Here is a 21,015-nt window from a genome sequence, read left to right on the forward strand (position 1 = left end):
ACCCAAAGTGCCACATCCATGTGCTTTTAGAACACCTCCAGAAAAGACACCATACAGAAAAGAAGGAAGAGCAGCTGGGACAGAGAGAAAGGAGGACTGTTCCTCAGCTTTGTAGGAAGGTTTTCCCTTCTGCTGGTTGATTTGGTCTCTGTTTATCCAAGAAGGAGCTTCTCAGGCCTGCCTTCTTCCCACAACATCTGCAAGGAGGCAGCTGGCAGTCCCTAGAAGCAGCATCCAGGACCAAACACATTTAGTTCTTTCTCCCTTTGGAACCTCATCCTCACTATGGTGGCTAAGGGAAGCAAAGAGGGGGACACCCCTAAGGCCTCTTCCATCCTCTTCATGTCTGTACAAACTGTACTGTGCAACCTCAGTGGGAGAAGGAGAGATTTGTCACCTCCCAGGTCCCTAAAAGACAAAATGCAGAGGGCCAGACAGAGATTGGCACTTGGATTTGCAGAGAGATACAGAGCTTGGCACTGAAACCTCAAAGCAACAGAGAGATGTTGTGCTCATGTGCTGCTCTGTCCTGAGCAAAGACATAGTATCATGTCTAGATGTGTCAAGGATTGATGGCAAGAAAAAAGCAGGCTATGAGGTCAGTCTGTCCATGTGCTGAGCTGTTTGTCCAGGATTCCCAGGCATCCTTCCAGCTTCATCCATTCCAAGTAGCTGCTTATTCACACACAGGCCAGCTCTGCCTCCCAGGAGTGGGAAGCCTGGAGTTACCAGATGGCTCTTAGTTTGCCACAGAGCTGGAAACAAGCAAAGTGGAAAGATGCTTGTAAGATCAGCAGAGCTGGTAGGGTTCTTCCCCTCTTCCAAATGGATTCTTCCACAGAGCAAAGAGTTACCCCCTCCCTGCATCAGAACATTGTCCATGAGGAAAGAAGTTCCCACAACAACCTCTAGTGCTACTCAGGAGCAGGAAGCACCCCTAGCATGCCTCCAGCTCTCAGGACCCCTCCTCCCCTAGGATGGTACAGAATTAGTGATGAACCCTTCAACATAAAGGGAAGAAGCCTGGGGGTCCTCACAAAAGCACAGGGAGTCGCTGCATCCTCTTCAGATGTTCATGGCCAGCTCAGCCCTCAGAGTAAATCCTCTCTGTGCTATTTGTTATTGATATTTACATCAGATTCCAGAGAAGAATGTCAGATTGAGAGAGACCCCTGGTGCCAGTTGTCTCTGTGTCAATCTCAGCACTGAAACTGGAGGAGGGAAGGGGATTTCACCAAGCTTTGGAACCCACAATGTCCTTCTGAGAAGAGCCCATGTTATTCTCTGGGATTCAGCAAGGATGGCACCATGCCTGGCCCAGCCCTTTGGGGTTCCCAAAGTGAGGAGTCATGTCCCATGGCAGTAACTCTTCTCCACATCTGTACCATGGAGTCAAAGAGAACGATTCCAGGGCTGTGAGGTTGAAGGTGAATGTCAGCACCTCCTTGCTTCCTCTAGGGAAAAACTTCTTTGCTGTGAGCCAGGTGCTGGGGCCCTGAAGCAGGCTGCCCGAAGAGGTTGTGGAGTTTCCATCCCTAGAGACTTTCAAGACCCATCTGCATCCATTCCTGTGTGACCTGCCCTAAGTGATCCTGCTTTGGCAGGGGGAGTTGAACTTCATTATCTCTAGAGGTCCCTTCCAACCCCTACCTTTCTATGATTCTGTGCAAGGCTTTCAGACCAGTGCCTTCCTCAAGGCCTGCAAGGACTGAGGCCACAGGGGACATGGAGAGAGGTGCCAGCAGCACTTCCACGCTGCTAGCTCCTTGGTTATTTCCTTTCATATGAAATTCCACAAATATTTCCTCTTGCCCAAACAGCAGCTCTGAGCCACGCGAGCTGCCAGCCGAGCTGCTCTCAGAGGAGGGCAGCAGAGTCCCCCAGATGCCAGCACATCCCTCCACAGAGAGCAGAACACACGAGGCTTTGCTCTCTAGGAGCACCCAAACTGAAAATGTCTCTCCTGAACCATTTTTGCCCCGCTGCCGTGTGTCCCTCAGGCACTGAGACCCTCAGGATCTGTCTCAGCCTGCTTCTCTACCGATCCTTTTTCTCTGGGTTCCTCCTCAAAGGGGAGGACCAAACCGTGGAGCAGACCTTTGTGTGCATCACCTTGCCTTCAGAGAGGGTCCGTCCCTGTGCTCTCCCATCTCTTATCCCCATCTATAGAGTTCTTCGGCGTTTCAAGACGTTGTCATGATCCTGAATCACTTGGGGACCCTGTCCCAGCCCTGTGATCCTGGCCATAAAAGGGACTTTTGGAGCAGCTGCAACCTAGGTGCAAAGTTTCAGGGAGCTCAAAGCAAGTCCAGCTCTGTCACAGAGCAGGTAACACAATGACTACAGCTCTGAGGGGCAACACTGGCCCAGAGCCTCACCAAAGACCAGGGCATCCCACCTCCTGTCCCAGACAGGTGCCACTCAGGGGCTGAGCCATCAGCCCTGCCTCACTGCTCGCCCAGGGCAAGGCTTAAGAAGGGAGGACAGCTGGGGTGGGGTGATGCTGGTGGACACTTCTCTTTCCCCTGGAGCTGGCAGGGGCTGTTCATGGCAACAGGCACAAAGCTATGTGCTCTTTAACCCAGTATGAGAGTTTGCTGTGGTTGGGTCAGTGAGGCAAGCCCCTATTCTCTAGCCTCTGGTTGCTGATAAGAGCTCTTATCTAGTTGCACACCTCGAATGTGAAGCTCTCCCAGTGCCCCTGCTTCTCCTGCCAGGTCTGTATCTCATGCTGCAGAACTGCCTTTTCTCTTCTGCATTGTCCTTCCACCTCCCCACAGCAAGTCAGCCCTGGTAGAGGGGCTCCAGGGTCAGGGCACCCAAGGATCAAGGGTGGCAGGAAAGGCTCTGGTAAGACCAAGTGCTCCAAGTCCATCCCTTCCCACTACAGTTATACCTGTTCTCCTAGCACATAGCATCATAGAATTGCTAGGGTTGGAAGTGACCTCAAGGATCATCTAGTTCCAACCTCCCTGCCATGGGCAGGGACAGACATAGTGTGGCAGCATCCCAGTTGCATGGCCAGATGTGGTAGCTGACTCTCACCAGATGTGTGCCTGTGGCCTTCTGCATATCATCGATCCAGCACAGAGCAGCTTCTACCCAGAGGCTAGCAGAGGTCAGGAGATCTCCATGGTTTTGGTGCCATGGAGAAGGAGCAAGCATAGTTCCCTCCATTTTTGTGACAAAGGGATCAGGACCAGAGGTAACTCAGCCCACTGCAGCCCACAGCAGAACGAAAACCTCAGGTGCTGGCACTGAGTCCCATGGTTGCTGCCCAGGAGAGTGAAGGGTGCATGTCACAGCAAGACTAATTTGGTGAGAAAAGATCTTGATTCAGAGACTTTCTGAAGGAGAATGTCTTAAAGACTTGATTCCCATGATTCCTTTGGGGGGGTTAGGTTGGACATTAGAAGGGTTTTCCAACACTAGAACAGGACCCCCAGAAAAATGGTTGGATCCCCATCCCTGGAGGTGTTTAAAAGAAGTGGAGATGTGATACTGAGGGACATGATGTAGCATTAGACTTGGTAGAGTTCATAGAATCAATAAGGTTGGAAAAGACCTCAAAGGTCATCAAATCCAACCTGTCACCCAACACCTCATGACTGCTAAACCATGGCACCAAGCACCCCATCCAGTCCCCCCTTGAACACCTCCAGGGATGGGGACTCCACCACCTCCCTGGGCAGCACATTCCAATGGCTAACAACTCTCTCTGGGAAGAACTTTCTCCTCACCTCGAGCTTAAACTTCCCCTGGCACAACTTGAGACTGTGTCCTCTTGTTCTGGTTCCGGTTGCCTGGGAGAAGAGATCAACCCCCACCTGGCTACAACCTCCCTTCAGGTAGTTGTAGACAGCAATAAGGTCTCCCCTGAGCCACACTCTTTCCATCTGTTGGACAATGGTTGGATTCAATGGCCTGAAGATCTTTTCCAACCAAGGTAATTCCATGATTCCATGACAGGAGAGGTTGCAGGAGACGGTGGCAGAGGATGGTCACAATTGTGAGGGACAACCTGGGAGCAGAAAAGGGATTGAGGACCTTGGGGAGACAGAAACAAGAAGTTCTCTGGCTTGGTGTGGGCTTGAAGACAAAGACAAGGAGCTGTGTTTCCAAGGGTGGCAGGCAAGAAAGAGCAATGACAGCCCCCATGTGCTGCTGGAGAAGCAAATGGAAAACAAAGCCAACAGATGGAAAGAGTCTTGAGGAGCCAGTGGCAGAGTAGAAGTCCCCAGCAGCCAAACCACAGCTGGGAGAGGTAGCAAACTTACCCAGAGACAGCAGAGAGGGTGAGAAACTGTGGTGGCTCCAAGCCTGGAGGTGTTCAAAGCCAGGTTGGATGGGGCCTTGAACAACCTGGACTGATAGGAGGCATCTCAAGCTGCACCAGGGGAGGTTTAGGCTGCATGTTAGGAAGAAGTTCTTCACAGAAAGAGAGATTGGCCATTGGAATATGCTGCCCAGGGAGGTGGTGGAGTCACCATCACTGGAGGTGTTTAGGAAGAGACTGGATGGGGTGCTTGGTGCCATGGTTGAGTTGATTAGATGGTGTTGGATGATAGGTTGGACTCAATGATCTCAAAGGCCTTTTCCAACCTGGTTAACTCCATTCTATTCTATCCCTGCCCAGGGCAGGGGTATTGGAACTAGATGACCTCTAAGGTCCCTTCCAACCCAACCCAGTCTAGGATAATATGATGCTCTGAGAGCCATGCAGAGCACGGGCCAAGTTTCACCAACCTGAGGAGCTTCCTCAGGAGGGTGAGGGCTGCACAGCCCAAGGGGTGGCACATTTTAGAGCCTTTGTGTTAAATTCCAGCCCTACTTAATCTCCTGGGGCTCCTGTAAGGCTGTGACACAGAGAAAGGGACCAAACAGGAAAGAATTAGAGGAAAAATGCCTCCCTTCTGGCAGCCACCATGGCTGTGCCAGGAGTTTGCAGCAGCAGCTGCGAAGGAGCCAGCCCTGGCTCCCCCTCCTCCGGCCGCCTCTATAAACACGCAGGGCTTACTCAGAAGATTAGAAGGGAACAGGGCAAAAGACAACAGAGTCTCTTTTGTAATGGGGAAGGATTATGGCATCAAGTGACCGGCTGCAGCTCCCAAGTGGGTTTCAGGCTCCTTAGCGCACCGTGTCTGTCAGGTCCAATCCCCCCCATGAGCCAAGGGGGCACGAGGAGGCGGGACGTGGCGTGGGCCACAAAGCACCCAGCAAGGACACGTGTGGGAGCAAACCTCCACAGCCTCCAGCACAGCTCAGGACTCCATGACTGTAAGTATCTGTAAGTCCTTCCAAGAGGAGATTCCTTCAAAGATCTGTCTTCCTGCCTGTCCATCACCTCCTCTCGCTCCATCTGTCCGCTCCACCTGCTTGCTCTCCGTCTTGGCCAGAGCTGCTGCTGTCCGTTTGCCGTCTCACGCGGTGGGTGATGCACCTGGTGCAGACTTGCTGTTGCAGGATCTTGGTTGCTGTGGTTTCCCCCAGTCTGATTAGTGTCACTTGACCTTCAGGTGCTGTGGGTGGTCCTGATGGATCAGGCAGGTGGATGCAGGCAGCGGCATGCGGCAGCTCTGTAGGGAGCAGGGTTGAGGGCACCACACAGGGGATGGCTTTTCCTCCCCATGCCAGCTCTGGTGTGCCAGTGCTGGTGCTATGGTGAGTCACCTGCCACCACTTACCTCAAGCCCAAATGGCAGTTTGAGAGTGCCAGCCGCCAAGTGACATCCCAGGGCAGTCCCTCACAGGCTGGTAGGAGGGCAGAGAAGTGCTTTAACCATTCCAGGCTGGAGGGAAAAGCAGTGGGAGAAGCCCCATATCCCGTGGTGAAGCAGAACTGCTTCGAGGTGGGTGACATCCATTATTTACATGGACAGGAGCTGAAGTTTTCCATGTTTGGTAAAAAGTGAATCTCTATTTGAATTACGCAACAAAGAGTCTCCCTGGGCACTTGCACGACCCAAAGGGCACAGAAAAGGGCCAGCTTCCTGTGAGCAGCCCCCAGCACCACTGATGGGTGTTTGTGTAGGTGTCTGATCTCTGTAGCCCATGGGTGGGAAGTCTCCAGGGCAGTCAACCCCCCAATTTTCTAAGTCCTCCTCCACGCTGGCCAGAAATAATCATGGAAATGACCTGGATGGGCACAAGGCTCTAGGGCAAGGTGCACTGTGCAGCTGAGAAGCTCTTGGTGGCACAGGTGCCAAGCTCTGCTCCTCTGATGCAACCTCTCAGGGAGGCAAGGAAACCCAAAGGAGGAGCAGCACCAAAGGTCATCACCAGGGAAAAGATGCTCTTTGGCTGAAGTAGCCACCCAAGCAGACCTTGCTGGTTTTCTTCACAGCACCAGCTCACTGGAACCTGAGTTATAGCAAGAAATCAGATACATCTGATTATATTCTTGAGGTAACCTGAGTTGTATCAAGAAATCAGATATCAGAGAAATATCAAAGCAGATATTTCACTGAGGTGCTTAAATGAGGAACATGGACACAACCTTACCTCTCTTCAGCTGCAGAAGCATCTGAATGTCCCTTGAAGGGCTTCTTTGTCTGCACCATTCAGGGAAGAGCCTGAGGCCCCCCCAACTAGTAACATCATTGCCTCTGTCAGACAGCAGGAGCATGTTTTGCTTCAGAAATACCAAGAATTTTTACACTGGATAATTATTTGTGAACCAAAGGATCATTGCCTGCCTTGGATTAAGCTGGTTTGGGGTTCTGTGTACAAAGGCAGGTTAATATCAATGTGAGTGTGATTGCTAATTGATGCTGAAGAATCATTTACCCAGGGTCAGGCCAGAAGAAGGGCAGTGGGGATGCTGCATGGCTGGGAGCCTGAATGCCTTTTTTTCATCCAGCCTGATTTATTGTGCAATGTGTGGTTGAAGGAGAGGGGAGCTGGAGCTGCTGGAATTTGTGCTGTGTGAGCCTGGCCAGACTCCATCCCTCAGCCCTCTGACAGGCAGGGCTGTTCTGCCTGGGACCAGCACAGGCCAGATGTGGCCCTCAGCCCAGAGTTAAAGACAAGCTACAAAACTGTCAGATCGCCAGGGGTACCTTACAGGAGAGAATCATTTTGGTTGGGAAAGCCTTTAAGATCACGGAGTCCAACCATTAACCCAACACTGCCGGGTCACCACTGAACCACATCCCTCAGCACCACAACTCTGCAGCTCCTCAACACCTCTAGGGATGGGGATTCAACCACCTCCCTGGGCAGCCTGTTCCAGTCTCTGAGAACTCTTTAAGTGAAGAAGTTTCTTTAAATATCCAACCTAAACCTCCCCTGGCACAACTTGAAGCCATTTCCTCCTGTCCTGTCACTTGTTCCTTGGCAGAAGAGACCAGCCCTGGTTCCAGCCTCCTTTCAGGGAGCTGGAGAGAGCCAGAAGGTCTCTCCTTCATCTGAATCACTACCAAGAAGTCTCTCCTTTCTGGGGTTTTTACTTTCCTTTGGGATTTTTTGGCCAGCAGTATTCCAGGAAGACACTTCCCCACAGGCAGATTTACTGAAACAACACATCTGAAACTAATGCTACAAGAAGAAAAGGAATAAACCACACAGACAGCAAGGAACTTTGGAGTTTGTGATCCAGAGAATTCACCTTAAACAACTGATTTGGGGGAGAAAATGGCTCTGTTCACTCTGAGCAGCCAGCCCTGCTTGAATGCTGACAATCAAGCAGTAGACACCAAGGGCTTCACCAGAAAGTGTGTCCTCTGTCATTGTAACCAGCTCAAAGACAGCAAGAAGATGGCAAGCTCACCAAATTAATTGTCTACCATAAATTTCCCCCTGGTTCTTTGTGCCACTGACTTCCTCTTACCTATTCTTTGAGCTCACCTCTCCCTCCCTCCCTACCTTCCTTTCCTCCTCCCATCTTGCTTGCTGGGAGACTTGTGGTGCTCCTGTCTCCTCCCTCTGTGCAAGTTTGCTCTGTGGCCATTCAGCAAGACCTGGACAGACTGAGAGCTGGGCAAAGAGGAACCTAATGAGGTTCAACAAGGATAAGTGCAGAGTCCTGCAGCTGGGAAGGAAGAATAAACTGCACCAGTACAGGTTAGGAGGTGATCTGCTGGAGAGCAGCCCTGTGGAGAAGGACCTGGGAGTGCTGGTGGATAAATTCTCCATGGGGCAGCAATGTGCCCTGGTGGCCAAGAGGGCCAATGGGATCCTGGGGTGCTTTAAGAGGAGTGTGACCAGCAGGTCGAGGGAGGTTCTCCTCCCCCTCTGCTCTGCCCTAGTGAGGCCACATCTGGAATATTGCCTCCAGTTTTGGGCTCCCCAGTTCAGGAAGGACAGGGATCTGCTGGAGAAAGTCCAATGGAGGGCTGTGAGGATGATGAAGGGACTGCAGCACTACCCTTTGAGGAAAGGCTGAGAGCCCTGGGGCTGTTTAGTCTGGAGAGAAGACTGAGAGGGGATTTAATAAATGTCTATAAATATCTGAGGGCTGGGGGTCAGGAGGGAGGGGACAGGCTCTGCTCAGCTGCACCCTGTGATAGGACAAAGGGCAATGGATATAAACTAAAGCAGAGGAGATTCCACCTCAACATGAGGAGGAACTTCTTCACTGTGAGGGTCACAGAGCACTGGAACAGGCTGCCCAGAGAGGTTGTGGAGTCTCCTGCTCTGGAGCCTTCCAAGCCCCATCTGGATGTGTTCCTGTGTGCCCTGTGCTGGGTTCTATGCTCCTGCTCTGGCAGGGGGCTTGGACTTGATGATGGACTTTGGAGGTCCCTTCCAACCCCTGATGTCTTGTGCTCATTTTGTGTCTCCACTAGGAGCTGTGATGACTGTGACCTACACCAACCGCGTGGCTGACGCCCGCCTGGGCACCTTCTCACAGCTCCTGCTCCAATGGAAGGGAAGCATCTACAAACTTCTCTACTCTGAGTTCCTTATTTTCATCTCTCTCTACTTCACCATCAGTCTTGTCTACAGGTAGGCACCCTTAGACCCCAGCACAAACACAGCCCCTCGCTCTCAGCCTGGCCTGGAGCAGGACAGCTGGGCAGCACAGGATTGGGGCAGTGATGATGGTGAAAGGGAGCTGGGCAACCACTCACCAGCCACAGGAGAAGAGGAAAGGCCCTTACTCACTGCTCCAATATGACTTAGCAGCTGACAAACCTTCTTTTGCTGCCTTGGGAAGGAAGATAGTTTCTCTTCCCTGGGATGAAGCGTTGCATTTGATGGTTACCTACCGAAGAACAATGAGTAGAGCAGTGGAGACCAAGGCTGGGCTAGTACAGGAGGTGTCTCATACTGGGGAGTTTCTCTTCTTACACAACAGGCAATGTGTACCATTTTTGAGAGCAGACATCAGCTCTGGGACCACAGATGCATGATAAGGCAACTGTACTCTGTGGTTAATGTGGTTTTGTGTGAGGAGGGACAGGGAACTCCCCTGGCTGGTTCTAGGAGCCTGAGGCATCTCTGTGATGAGGAAAGGCTAAGAGACCTGGGGCTGTTTAGTGTAGATAAGAGCAGCCTGGGAGGGGATCTTCTCAATGCTCAGCAAGATCTGTGGGGGGCAAGAGGATGGGGACAGATCCTTATCAGCTGTGCCTAGTGACAGGACAAGGGGCAGAGGGCACAAACTAGAACCCAGGAATTTCTAGCTGAAGATGAGAAGAAACTTGTTTGGTGTGAGGGTGCTGGAGGCCTGGAGTGGGCTGCCCAGAGAGGTTGTGGAGTCTCCTTCTCTGGAGATACTCCAATCCTCCCTGGCCATTGTGATCCTGGGCAAGCTGCTGTTTGTGCCCTGCTTTAGCAGGGGTTTGGAATGGATGATCTCCACAGGTCCCTACCAACCTCCACCATGCTGGCATTCAGAGATTCTGTGATTTGGTACCACATAGCACTGTCCTGAGTGAGAAAAACAGAGGTGGTCCCTGACACCTGACTGCATCATTTATCACACTGCAGTGACCAGTGAGCCTGCTCAGCAGGCTATTTTGGGGAGGGTGGCTGATGTCCCAGGTTCCTGGGGGCTGTTCACTCAGATATCCCCAGACTCACGGTGTGGCAGCATCGTGACTGCCCAGCCTTGTCTTGTCTTGCCAGGCTCCTGTCCCAGCAGCCCCAGCAGAGCACAGACTCTTGAGGCTGCTGGTTCTGTTTCTCCCTTGTAGGCTGATCCTGAGTGAGAGCCAGAGGCTGATGTTTGAGAAGCTGGCACTCTACTGCGACAGCTACGCTGAGCTAATCCCTGTGTCCTTTGTGCTGGGTAAGGAGCAATGACTGGGAGCACACAGGGAGGGACAAGGGACAGCATTTCTTCTGCCTGCTTGGATAGAGCTCTCCAGGCAGGCAAGATCCTCTGAGCAGATCTCTCCCTCTGCCTTTGTAAGACAGCAGAGTGACATCCTTCCACATCACAGCTCTGAAGTACCCCCCAGCACAAGATGTACTGGCACCTTCTGGGCTCTGCCAGGAGGGCAGGCACAAAGTAGCACCAATGAAGTTCAGTCCTATTCACAGAATGGGTTGAGTTGGAGGGGACCTTACAGACCATCTAGTTCCAACCCCCCCAGCCATGGGCAGGGACACCTCTGCTAGTCCAGGTTGCTCAAGGCCTCATCCAGCCTGACCTTGAACACCTCCAGGGGGGGGACATCCACAACCTCCTTGGGCAACCTGTTCCAGTGTCTCACCACCCTCCCTGTCTAAAATTTCTTTCTAATCTCCAGGCTCAATCCACCCTCCTCAAGCTTCAATGCATTCCCTCCCATCCTTGTCACTACAAGCCCTTGTGAAAATGGTGACAGCCAGACCCTGACTGGGGTCTGACTTGCTGGATCATGTCCAGAGAAGGGCCACAAGGATTGGCAGAGGGCTGGACCTCCTCTCCTATAAGGACAGGCTGAGAGAGTTGGGGCTGATCGGTCTGGAGAAGAGAAGGCTCTGAGGAGACCTTATTGTGGCCCTCTAGTATCTGAAGGGGGCTACAAGAAAGCTGGGGAGGGACTTTTGGATGTATCAGGTGGTGATAGGACTGGGGGGGATGGAGCAAAACTAGAAATGGGGAGATTGAGATTGGATGTGAGGAAGAAGTTCTTCCCCATGAGGGTGGTGCGAGCCTGGCACAGGTTGCCCAGGGAGGTGGTGGAAGCCTCATCCCTGGAGGTGTTTGCAGCCAGGCTGGAGGTGGCTGTGAGCAACCTGCTGTGGTGTGAGGTGTCCCTGCCATTGGCAGGGGGGTTGGAACTGGCTGAGCCTTGAGGTCCCTTCCAACCCTGGCAATTCTGTGATTCTATGACTTTATAGCAAGGAGATCTGAATAGTGCTCCAGGCACATAAGCAGGTCCCTGTGAGCAGCTCCAGCCCCCACCTCCACGCCAGCGCTTCCATCCCCCACTCCTCCCGGCCTCGGTTAACTCCCTCGGCTCACCTCTAGGTTTCTACGTGGCTCTGGTGGTGTCCCGCTGGTGGGCTCAGTACGAGAGCATCCCCTGGCCTGACCGCATCATGAACTTGGTGTCCTGCAACGTGGATGGGGAGGACGAGTACGGGCGGCTGCTGCGCCGCACGCTGATGCGCTACAGCAACCTCTGCAGCGTCCTGATCCTGCGCTCCGTCAGCACTGCCGTCTACAAACGCTTCCCCAGCATGGAGCACGTCGTCAGGGCAGGTCAGTGCCGCCCCCGCTGCCTCCTGCACACCTCTGACGCCGTGCAGGCTGCTGGGGTTCACAGAACGAGTCAGAGAACGGCTTGAGTGGGAAGGGACCTCAGAGATCGTCCGCTCCAACCTCCCGGCCGTGCCTCCCAACTGGACTTGGCTGCTCAAGGCCTCAATCCAAACCACCTGACCTTGAACACCCCCAGGGAGGAAGCATCCACAACCTCCCTGGGCTGCCTGTTCCAGAGTCTCACCACCCTTGTACTGACAAACTTCTTCCTAAGATCCAGTCTGAGCTCACTCTCCCTCAACTTCAAACCATTTCCCCTTGTCCGGCCACTGGACACCCTCATGCAAAGTCCCTCTCCAGCCTCCCTGCAGTGTCCCTTCAGGTATTGGAAGACAGCTCTAAGGTGCCCCCAGAGTCTCCTCTTCCCCAGGCTGAGTAACCTCAGCCCCCTCAGCCTATCTGTTGTTTTGGGGCAAAAGGCCTTGGAAAGGGCCACCTGGCCTCTAGGTTGGAGGTGGGATGGTGTTGCTGACCACTCTTGCAGTAAAGAGATTCCTCCTAATATCCAACCTAAACTTCCCCTAAATGACCCTGTGCACAGCTCTAGGGGAAAGCACAACCAGCTCCTTGCCAAGGAGGATGTTTGTCCTCCCTCAGGGCAACAGTTTTCCACTGGGCATGTGAGAAATGGAGCCTCGAACCTCTGACCTTAACTGCTGAGTTCTCTGAATCCCCTCTGGAGATGCTCCTCGAGGTGCAACATTTTCCAGGCTGCCCAAAGAGAGATGTTTGCACCTGCCCTACTCAACTGGGTTTCCATTGCAATCCAGAGGGACAAAGAGGCGCTTCCAGGATGCAGGTGATCCCGGTCCCCACCGATGTCTGTGTACAGCAGGCAACTGCACCCTCAGCAGTGCTTTATCTCCCTGCTGACTGTGACCTGGTCAGGTGTGCTGCAGACATCCAGAGTGAAATGAGATAAAGCCTGCCTCTCACACTCTGTATCTCAATGCTTTTAACAAGCCTTCTCCTCCCACAGGCTGAGTGCCTGAGGCTTTCCTGGCATTTCCAGGAGCGTTAAGGTGACCACCTGAGATTTAGATGTTTTCATTTCAGACCACATCAAATTCCTTTCTGCCCTCTGTGGCCATCCCTCTCCAAGTTACTCTTTTGCACCCAGGTCTCATGACACCAGAAGAGCACAAGAAGTTTGAGAGCTTGAATTCCCCCCACAACAAGTTTTGGATCCCGTGTGTGTGGTTCTCCAACCTGGCTGTGAAGGCAAGGAACGACGGGAGGATCCGGGACAGCGTGCTGCTCCAAGGCATCCTGAATGTGAGTGGCAGATGCTTCAGATCCTCATCCAGCCCTCTAAGTGGAACTGCAGGGGTGTCCAGACTCAGGCAAGGAACAGGAATGGTGAGGCAGCCCCATGGTACCAGGTGTGGCAGTGGGAGACATCTACATAGCAGGTCTGTCGGCAGCCTTCCTGCAGCCTTCACACACTCCAGAGCAGCCCACAGCAGTGGCCAGTGGAAGTCTCTAGCATACAGATGGAAAGATTTCTCTGAAAGAGATCAGGAGAGGTCAAGAACATTCCCAGCACCCAAGGTTCCTGTAGAAAATTTCACTATTGAAAACTCTTGGATAGTGCTGGGAAGCAGGCCATGCTCTACAGGCAGGACCTGGCAACTATCCCTGACCAGCTGCAGAGAAAAAAGGGTCCAGAGCAGCTCATCCTTCCTGCTATTCATGTGCAGAGAAAGCCACGTTGTTTCTGCTGCCTGGAGTTGAGAGTCATCTGCCCAGAGAAAGAGAAGTCTCCCTCGGGGCTGTTTAGCTAGACTCACTGCACGGGCAGGAGAGCCAAATGGATGCTCCTGAGACATTCTTTGCCTAATCTCCTGGCTTCTCACTTTGTGAGGAAATAAACTGTGCTAGAAGTGAGCTAGAAAGGGATCTTGGGCTCAGATGGAGGCAGCCCAAGCAGCAAGGAGTTTCTCCAGGGCAAGATGAGACCCTGCTGGTGGTCTGCTGGGCTGAGGCTGGGCATCAAGGGGTTAGGAGGCCTGGCTGAGCCCCACCTTTCAGAGGGGGTGTGAGCAGGAGGGAACTGGCTGGAGAAATGCAGGGCAATGGGGCTAGAGGGGCTCAGTGTCCCCAGCAAGGAGCTGCAGAGCCCTGTGGACAGGATGTTCCCTTTCCCTGCTGCAGGAGCTCAACACCTTGCGCAGCCAGTGCGGGCGGCTCTATGGCTACGACTGGATCAGCATCCCCCTGGTCTACACTCAGGTGAGGAAGAATCTCTCACACCTATTGCTCTGCTGCCTGCCTGACCATGCTGCAAGGGGCACCCCCCCTTACATCCACACCTGACCCACTCATGGAGCATGCTGAGATACGCTCAGACCCCTCATGCCCACGGACACCTCAGCACCACACCCTCAGCCTTATCTCCCTAACCCAGACACAGCCACCTCTGAGAAACACCTCCTGTCCAGGGCTTGCAAACCACAGCATGTGCCACACAAGCACATGGGAAACACACAGATCCACTCCCTGCAGCATCTTGCAGGGGGCACATCTTCATCCTCAGCAAAGCTGCTCTAGTAGGTAAGGTAGCTCTGATGGAGCTGTGCTGTGTGCATGTAGTGGGCTGTTTCACAGAATCCCAGCATGGTGGGGTTGGAAGGGACCTCTGGAGATCATCCAGTCCAACCTCCCTGCTAAAGCAGGGCACCAACAGCAGCTTGCCCAGGAGAACAATGGCAAAGCAGGTTTGGAAGCTCTCTAGAGAAGGAGACTCCACAACCTCTCTGGGCAGCCTGTGCCAGGGCTCCAGCACCCTCACACCAAACAAATTTCTCATCTTCAGATGGAACCTCCTAGCTTCCAGTTCGTGCCCTCTGCCCCTTGTCCTCTCCCTGGGCACCACTGACAAGAGCCTGGCCCCAGCCTCTTGCTCCCACCCCTTAGGTACTGAGCAGATCCTCTCTGGGGCTGCTCTTCTCCATGCTCAGCAGCCCCAGGGCTGTCAGCCTTTCCTCCTTACAGCAATACTCCAGGCCCCTCTGCATCTTCAGAGCCTCTACTGAACCCTCTCCAGCAGTTGCATAGCTCTGCAGCCCCAGGCAGACACTTTGGCACCACCTTGCTCCTTCCTCTCACACAATCCAGCTGCTCAGATAACATTAATGGCCTCCACCATGAAAGGGGAGCTGCTTCCTTCACATAGCCCTGAAGGTTAATGGGGAACACATTGGGAGACTCTGTTCCCTGCAGAGTGCCCTCACACTGGGAGCAAAAGCAACATCCAAGCAGATCTTTGTCCCCTATGCAGCACACACCTCATTAGTCCAGGCACTGAATCCTGGCTATCATGAACCAGCCCTGTGTTGCTTGAGAGGAACTGCAGAGCTTGCTCGAGAGTCATGTGCTGCTGGGTGTTTGTTGTGAAGCCTCTTGCATCAGGAGATCACACGGAAATCTCAGCTGCTTTTCATCTGAAAAGGGGAAGTTCCCACTCCCATGACTACAGAGAAAAGCACAAAGCTCACTGCAGCCTGAAATCTGGGCAGGCAAATAGGGAAACAACAGAAAAAAGGAGCAGGAAGGAGCTAGTTCAAAGCTGGAAGCATTGCCAGGGTTCGTCTCCCTGACTTGGAAGCAGCCTGCCAGCATGGGCTGAGCCTTAAGGAGCCACAGGCAGCTCTCAGGAGAAGCAAGGGCAGGAATGAAGAGCTCACAGCAGCCCTCACTTCAGCAGCAGACCCACCATGCAGCCATGGGGCAGCTCTTTAAGGTCTTTCCATTCAGAATATCACAGGCTGCCTTCTATCAATATCTTTTTGAGGTGCCTACACAGATGTCATTCCAGGGACAGCATGGACTGAAGCACAGTGTGTGCAGCAGCTCAAACACCAGCTCCTGGCACAAGGCAAAACTGCCCTGTGAGGCTGCCCAGAGAGGTTGTAGAGCCTCCTCCTCTGGAGAGGTTCCAAACCCACCTGGACATTGTGATCCTGGGCAAGCTGCTGTGGGTGCCCTGCATTAGATGATTTCCAGAGGTCCCTTCCAACCCCCACCATGCTGGGAACTCTGTAAAGGGCAAAGGGCATATTTAAAACTTCCTGCAGTGGAAATGCTTCTTCCTGCAGAAAGCAGAGGAGAAGCCTGTGCTGACTGTCCCTGGAGGTGTTCAGGATAGGATTGCATGTGCACTTGAAGCCATGGTTAGTTGTCATGAGGTGTTAGGTATTAAGTAATAGGTTGGACTTGGTGATCTGTGAGGTCTTTTCCAACCTGGTTGATTCTGTGACTGAATCCAAGGCTCTCCAAAGGCTACAGAGCCGGCCAAAAAGCAGAGGAGAAGCCTGTGCTGACTGAATCTGAGGCTCTCCAAAGGCTACAGAGCCAGCAGCTTTGCAGTTATCTGGGGTGGGACTGAAGGCAGATGCTGGAAGAGCAAGCTGAGCATTCAGGCTCCTCTGGTGTGTCCCCTGGCATCTCTCCCAGGTGGTGACCGTGGCTGTTTACAGCTTCTTCCTGGCCTGTCTGATTGGGAGGCAGTTCCTGGACCCAGAGAAAGCCTACCCTGGCCACGAGCTGGATCTCTTCGTGCCTGTGTTCACGTTTTTGCAGTTCTTCTTCTATGCTGGCTGGTTAAAGGTAAGCCCAAGAACACATGCCTGGAGCTGGAATCTGACCCAGCCAAGGCTGCTCCCAGGGTGTGCTCACCAGAGACTCAGCTGTGGTCTTTGGCCTATGGGCAGACAAAAGGGGAACCAAGAGGAGCTGAGGGTATTGCCGAGACCTTCTCAGTTTCTGAGTGTCTCACCCTGGGGATTGGTTCCACCTTTCCTAAGCTTTGGTCCTGATGAGTTAGGGCCAAAAGAGAGAGGCAGTGGGCCACACTCTGCCTGCAGTGGTGGTCTGCAGGTGCTACAGGACAAGGGACAGTTATCTGTGTGGACAAATGTCTCCCAGCCACTGGCAAACCTCCTTTTTTTTTAAACCACCTCCATTGTTTAACCTATTCAGGAGAAAGAGCACTGCTCTGACTCCAGGGGACTTCACACTTGGTTCTGCCCCACAGACCTTCTCCCTGCAGGAAAAGGGGCAGGTAAGATCATGATGACCTTTGCTATGTGCTCTTCACATGCAGGTGGCTGAGCAACTCATCAACCCTTTTGGGGAGGATGATGATGACTTTGAAACCAACTGGCTCATCGACAGGAACCTGCAGGTAAAGTGGAGGCAGGGTCTTCCAGATGAGCCTGCTCTGCAGAGGAACACAGAGGCAGCAAGCCCCATCCATGCAGTCACAGAGTTCCCCTGGAAGAGCTCTGCTGCCCACCTCCCCCTCCTGCAATGGGGCAGAGAAGCTGTCCCTGTTGCCCTTGGAAAAGACCTCAAAGATCATCAAGTCCAACCTGTCACTACAGACCCCAAGACTACTAGACCATGGCACCAAGTGCCACAACCAGTCCCCTCTTGAACACCTCCCAGGACAGTGATTCCACCACCTCCCTGGGCAGCCCGTTCCAATGGCCAATCTCCCTTTCTGTGAAGAACTTTCTCCTCACCTCCAGCCTAAACCTCTCCTGGCACAGCTTGAGGCTGTGTCCTCTTGTTCTGGTGCTGGTTGCCTGGGAGAAAAGACCAACCCCCTCCTGGCTACAACCACCCTTCAGGTAGTTGTAGACAGCAATAAGGTCTCCCCTGAGCCTCCTCTTCTCCAGGCTAAACAATCCCAGCTCCCTCAGCCTCTCCTCATAGGGCTTGTGCTTGAGGCCTTTCACCCCTGGTGTGGATATCACTTTCCTGTGTCCTTCAGCATCTCTTTGCTTCCAGTCAATGACACCTCTGTGTGAAAAACACCCCAAGTGACAGGAAACCACAGAGCACACCCAGCCACACGCCTGGCTGCCTCCTGCCCTGCATTCCTTCACCCACCGACTCTGGGCACACAGAATGCTACTCAGCCCGTGTGACACTTCTGCTGTCCCCTCCAGGTCTCCCTTATGGCAGTGGATGAGATGCATCAGGATTTACCCATTCTGGAGAAGGATCTGTACTGGAACGAGCCTGATCCCCAGCCACCCTACACCGCAGCCACTGCCGAGTACAAGAGGCCATCCTTCCTTGGCTCAACTTTTGACATCAGGTGAGCACAGCCACAGGCTGCCAAAGCAGCCCTCGTCTGCACCTTGGATCAGGTCCTGTGCAGGATATTAAGCATGAGGAGTGGAATCAGAATTGTTCTGTGGTTGGAAGAGACCTTTAAGGTGATGGAGTCCAAGCCTTAACCCAGCACTGCCAGGGCACCACCAAACCATGGCACTCAGCACCACATCTCCAGGGCTTTGAAGCCCCTGCAGGGATGAGGATTCCACCACTGCCCTGGGCATCCTAGGCCAGGCCTTGACAATCCTCAAGGGCAAGAAATTGTTCCTTGTATGCAACCTAAACCTCCCTTGAGGCAACTGGAGTCCATTTCCTCTTGTCCTGTCATTTGTTCCTTGGGAGACTATAGTCTGACCTCCATTGGGCTCCAAGCTGCAGGGAGTTGTAGAGAGCCAGAAGGTCTCCCCTCAGCTTGCATTTCTCCAGGCTCAACAACCTCAGGTCCCTCAGCTGCTCCTCCCCAGCCCTGTTCTCCAGACCCTTCCCCAGCTTCTCCTCATAACAGGAAGTGACCACTGGCAGCAGCATTCCCTGGGCTGCAACCTCTCTGCCACAAACCCCTTCCCATTTGTGACCACCTAACAGCCCATTTTGCCTTCCCCCAGCATGCAGAAAGAAGAGATGGAGTTCCAGCCCCTGGAGCAAATCAAAGAGAATGAGGAAGCCAACCACTCCACACCATTGCTGGGACACCTGGGTCGCCTCCTTGGCGTCCAGTCACCGAGCTTCTCCAGGTCCTCTTCCCGGATGAACCTGCTGCGCAGGCGAGGAGACCCCACGTCCCCCTTCTCCCATTACACCTATCAAGACATGGGCAAACCTGGGAGCCCTTGCGGCATCAGCCAGCCCAGGGGAGACTCCACCTCACAGGAGCAGTGGGACAGCGAAGACAGAAAGCTGAGGGACTTTGACGCCTTCATGTCGACGCCGTTTTACGAGCGGCCTGGTTTCTACAGCGCTCCGCAGACACCCATCAGCTCCATCCCCATGATCCTCCCCTCCAGGCGCCAGGGCCGCAAGAAGCCTCCTGCCCTCTCCAGCATCGCTGCCTGCTCCACGTCCCTCAGGGATGTCATTGCCAGCTCCTCACCTTCCCGAGCCAGCGATGTCTACAAGAGCCAGAGCTCCCTGGGCTCTGCTGCAAAGGAGACCTTTGTTTGGCCGACGGATCGCAGCAAAGGTCCTGACGCGCTGCCTGGGACGGTGGAAGGAAGGAGCAACTCCAACGGTAAAGGCAGAGAAGCTGCTGCCACAGCAAGTCCAGGAGCCCAGTCCACAGCATCAGGCAGCCCTAAGTTCCCCTTCCTTGCAGAATCCCCAGACCATGAGAAGCAGGGAAGCTTCAAGAGTTTGAAGAGCTTGAAAGCTTCCCACCCACCCTGGCTGACCCTGGAGAACACAGCATCAGCCACCCCCAATTCAGAGCACTCCAGTGCCTTTCACACCCCCAGTAACAAAACCCCTGGGGGCAGCACCTCCCTCTGCTTCTCCTTCACTCCTGTAACATCTCCAGTGCTGGAGAGATCCCACATGGCAAACATGGGCACTGACACTTGCAGCCTCAGTTTAGAAGACGCAGCCAGCGCTCCAGACCAGCTTCCAGCAGAGGTGTCCAGGAACACAAGGGATACTGGGAATGGAAGCTCCAATGCACCCCCCACAAAAGAGCCAAGCAGAGCAGAGAGTCCATCCCCCAATGACTCTGGCATCTCTCTAGCTGAAGGTGACTATGTGGGGCTGATGGAAGTGATCATGGAGACCAGTGAAAGTACCTGTGAAGAGCAGCTGGATCAGTACAGCTAGAGGAGACCAAGAGGCACACACAGTTGTGTGATATCACTGTGTCTCCACACCTGGCCACCCTGGCACCCACCCAAGCAGGCCACTGCAGCCAAACATCTGCTGCCAGAACATGCACAGCTGGAGCTCAGCCTGGCTCCAGCCAGCACCAACACACTGCTGCTGGCCTCAGGGACAGTAGCAGGCACAACTTCAGCGTTGCAACCACAAAACAAACAAACTCCTTTAGATTGGTAGCAAAACAAGACTTGGGAGGGTGAAGTATTGCAGATACCAAACAGCTCAGCAGGTACCAGCCTGAAGAACCTGGAGTGCAGCTGTAGCCCCAAAAGAGCAATATGGTTAACAAGGAGCCTGCCCCCTCCTCACCACAGGAAGAATTGGAGCTTGAGCACTACAAGACCCAGCAGAAGTCTCAGGCAGGACTTGCACCACTGACAAGGTACTCCAGGGAGAGCCAGGGACTGAAGCAAGTCACATCGCTTGTGACACAGACCCACAGAGCTTCTGGATGCCCAGGTGGTGGTTCCCAGTACTGGGAAAGCAGTGGAGTGAGGCAGGGCACACATCCACTAGGGCAGGTGGCTGCAGTCAATGTTTGCCCAGCACACTGCTTCCTTTTGGGGTCCTACATCACATCTAGCACCAATTATGATGGTGCTTAGAGTCATCAGGATGGTGGCAGACACCACACAGCTGAGTTCTTACTGTCCTCCCCAAGAAAATAAAAGCAAGGCTGAAGCCCAGGGCCCTGGTTTGTTTCCTCATTTCAGTTTCCATGCAATAGGGAAATTTCTGTGGTTTCTGTAATTCCTACTTCTGTCTTCAGGAGCAGCTGCAAACTTCCCAGATCACATCAGGCATGTGACAAACTTACCTCCCACACCCCCTCCAGTGCCTTCCCCACAGCTGCCCTCCCACACACAGCCACAAGACTTAGGCAGCTGTCACCACCACGCACTGCAGCTCCTACATGTCCCCAAAGCAGTTCCTGCAGCACTGGGCTTTCAGTCCAGCCCAAGCCCACAGCTCAGGCCTTGGTTCAGCATTTTCTCCACACCCAGAAGCAGTGCCATGTGCCAGACATAATGCCCAGTGAAGCAGCAACCCCCTTTCAGGTGCCTCATCTAAATTCAGTCTGGCCTGTGGTTCAGAAGCTGATACTCAAGCCTTCCTCTTCCCATTCATGGCAGCAACAGCTCATGGCAACAGCATTTTTAACTTCAGCCACTGAGCAATTCCTGCAGTGGATCCTACTTGATTTGGAGGAGGGGAAGAGTCATTTATAGGAGCACTAAGCAAGTAAAACCTGGTCCCTCTGTGATCCCTCCAATATTCCTTCATTCACACCCAAGGTGACTGTCACCAAGTCTGCAGCAGTCCTGCAAGTC

General features: G+C 53.4%; 1 protein-coding gene across 1 annotated transcript; it reads left to right on the forward strand.

Moving 5' to 3' along the window:
* Positions 1–4,997: 4,997 nt before the first annotated feature.
* On the forward strand, positions 4,998–20,365 carry LOC137445944 (bestrophin-1-like). Its single transcript, XM_068148137.1, has 10 exons — positions 4,998–5,277; positions 8,787–8,946; positions 10,140–10,234; positions 11,405–11,638; positions 12,819–12,973; positions 13,853–13,930; positions 16,154–16,306; positions 16,803–16,883; positions 17,653–17,804; positions 18,430–20,365. The coding sequence occupies exons 2-10, from the start codon at positions 8,795–8,797 to the stop codon at positions 19,625–19,627; spliced, it is 2,298 nt and encodes a 765-aa protein (XP_068004238.1). The 5' UTR covers positions 4,998–5,277; positions 8,787–8,794; the 3' UTR covers positions 19,628–20,365.
* Positions 20,366–21,015: the final 650 nt, after the last annotated feature.

Source organism: Melanerpes formicivorus, unplaced genomic scaffold, assembly GCF_026170545.1.
Source record: "Melanerpes formicivorus ecotype bairdi unplaced genomic scaffold, bMelFor1.0.p_v2 SCAF_16, whole genome shotgun sequence".
NCBI classification, from domain to species: domain Eukaryota; kingdom Metazoa; phylum Chordata; class Aves; order Piciformes; family Picidae; genus Melanerpes; species Melanerpes formicivorus.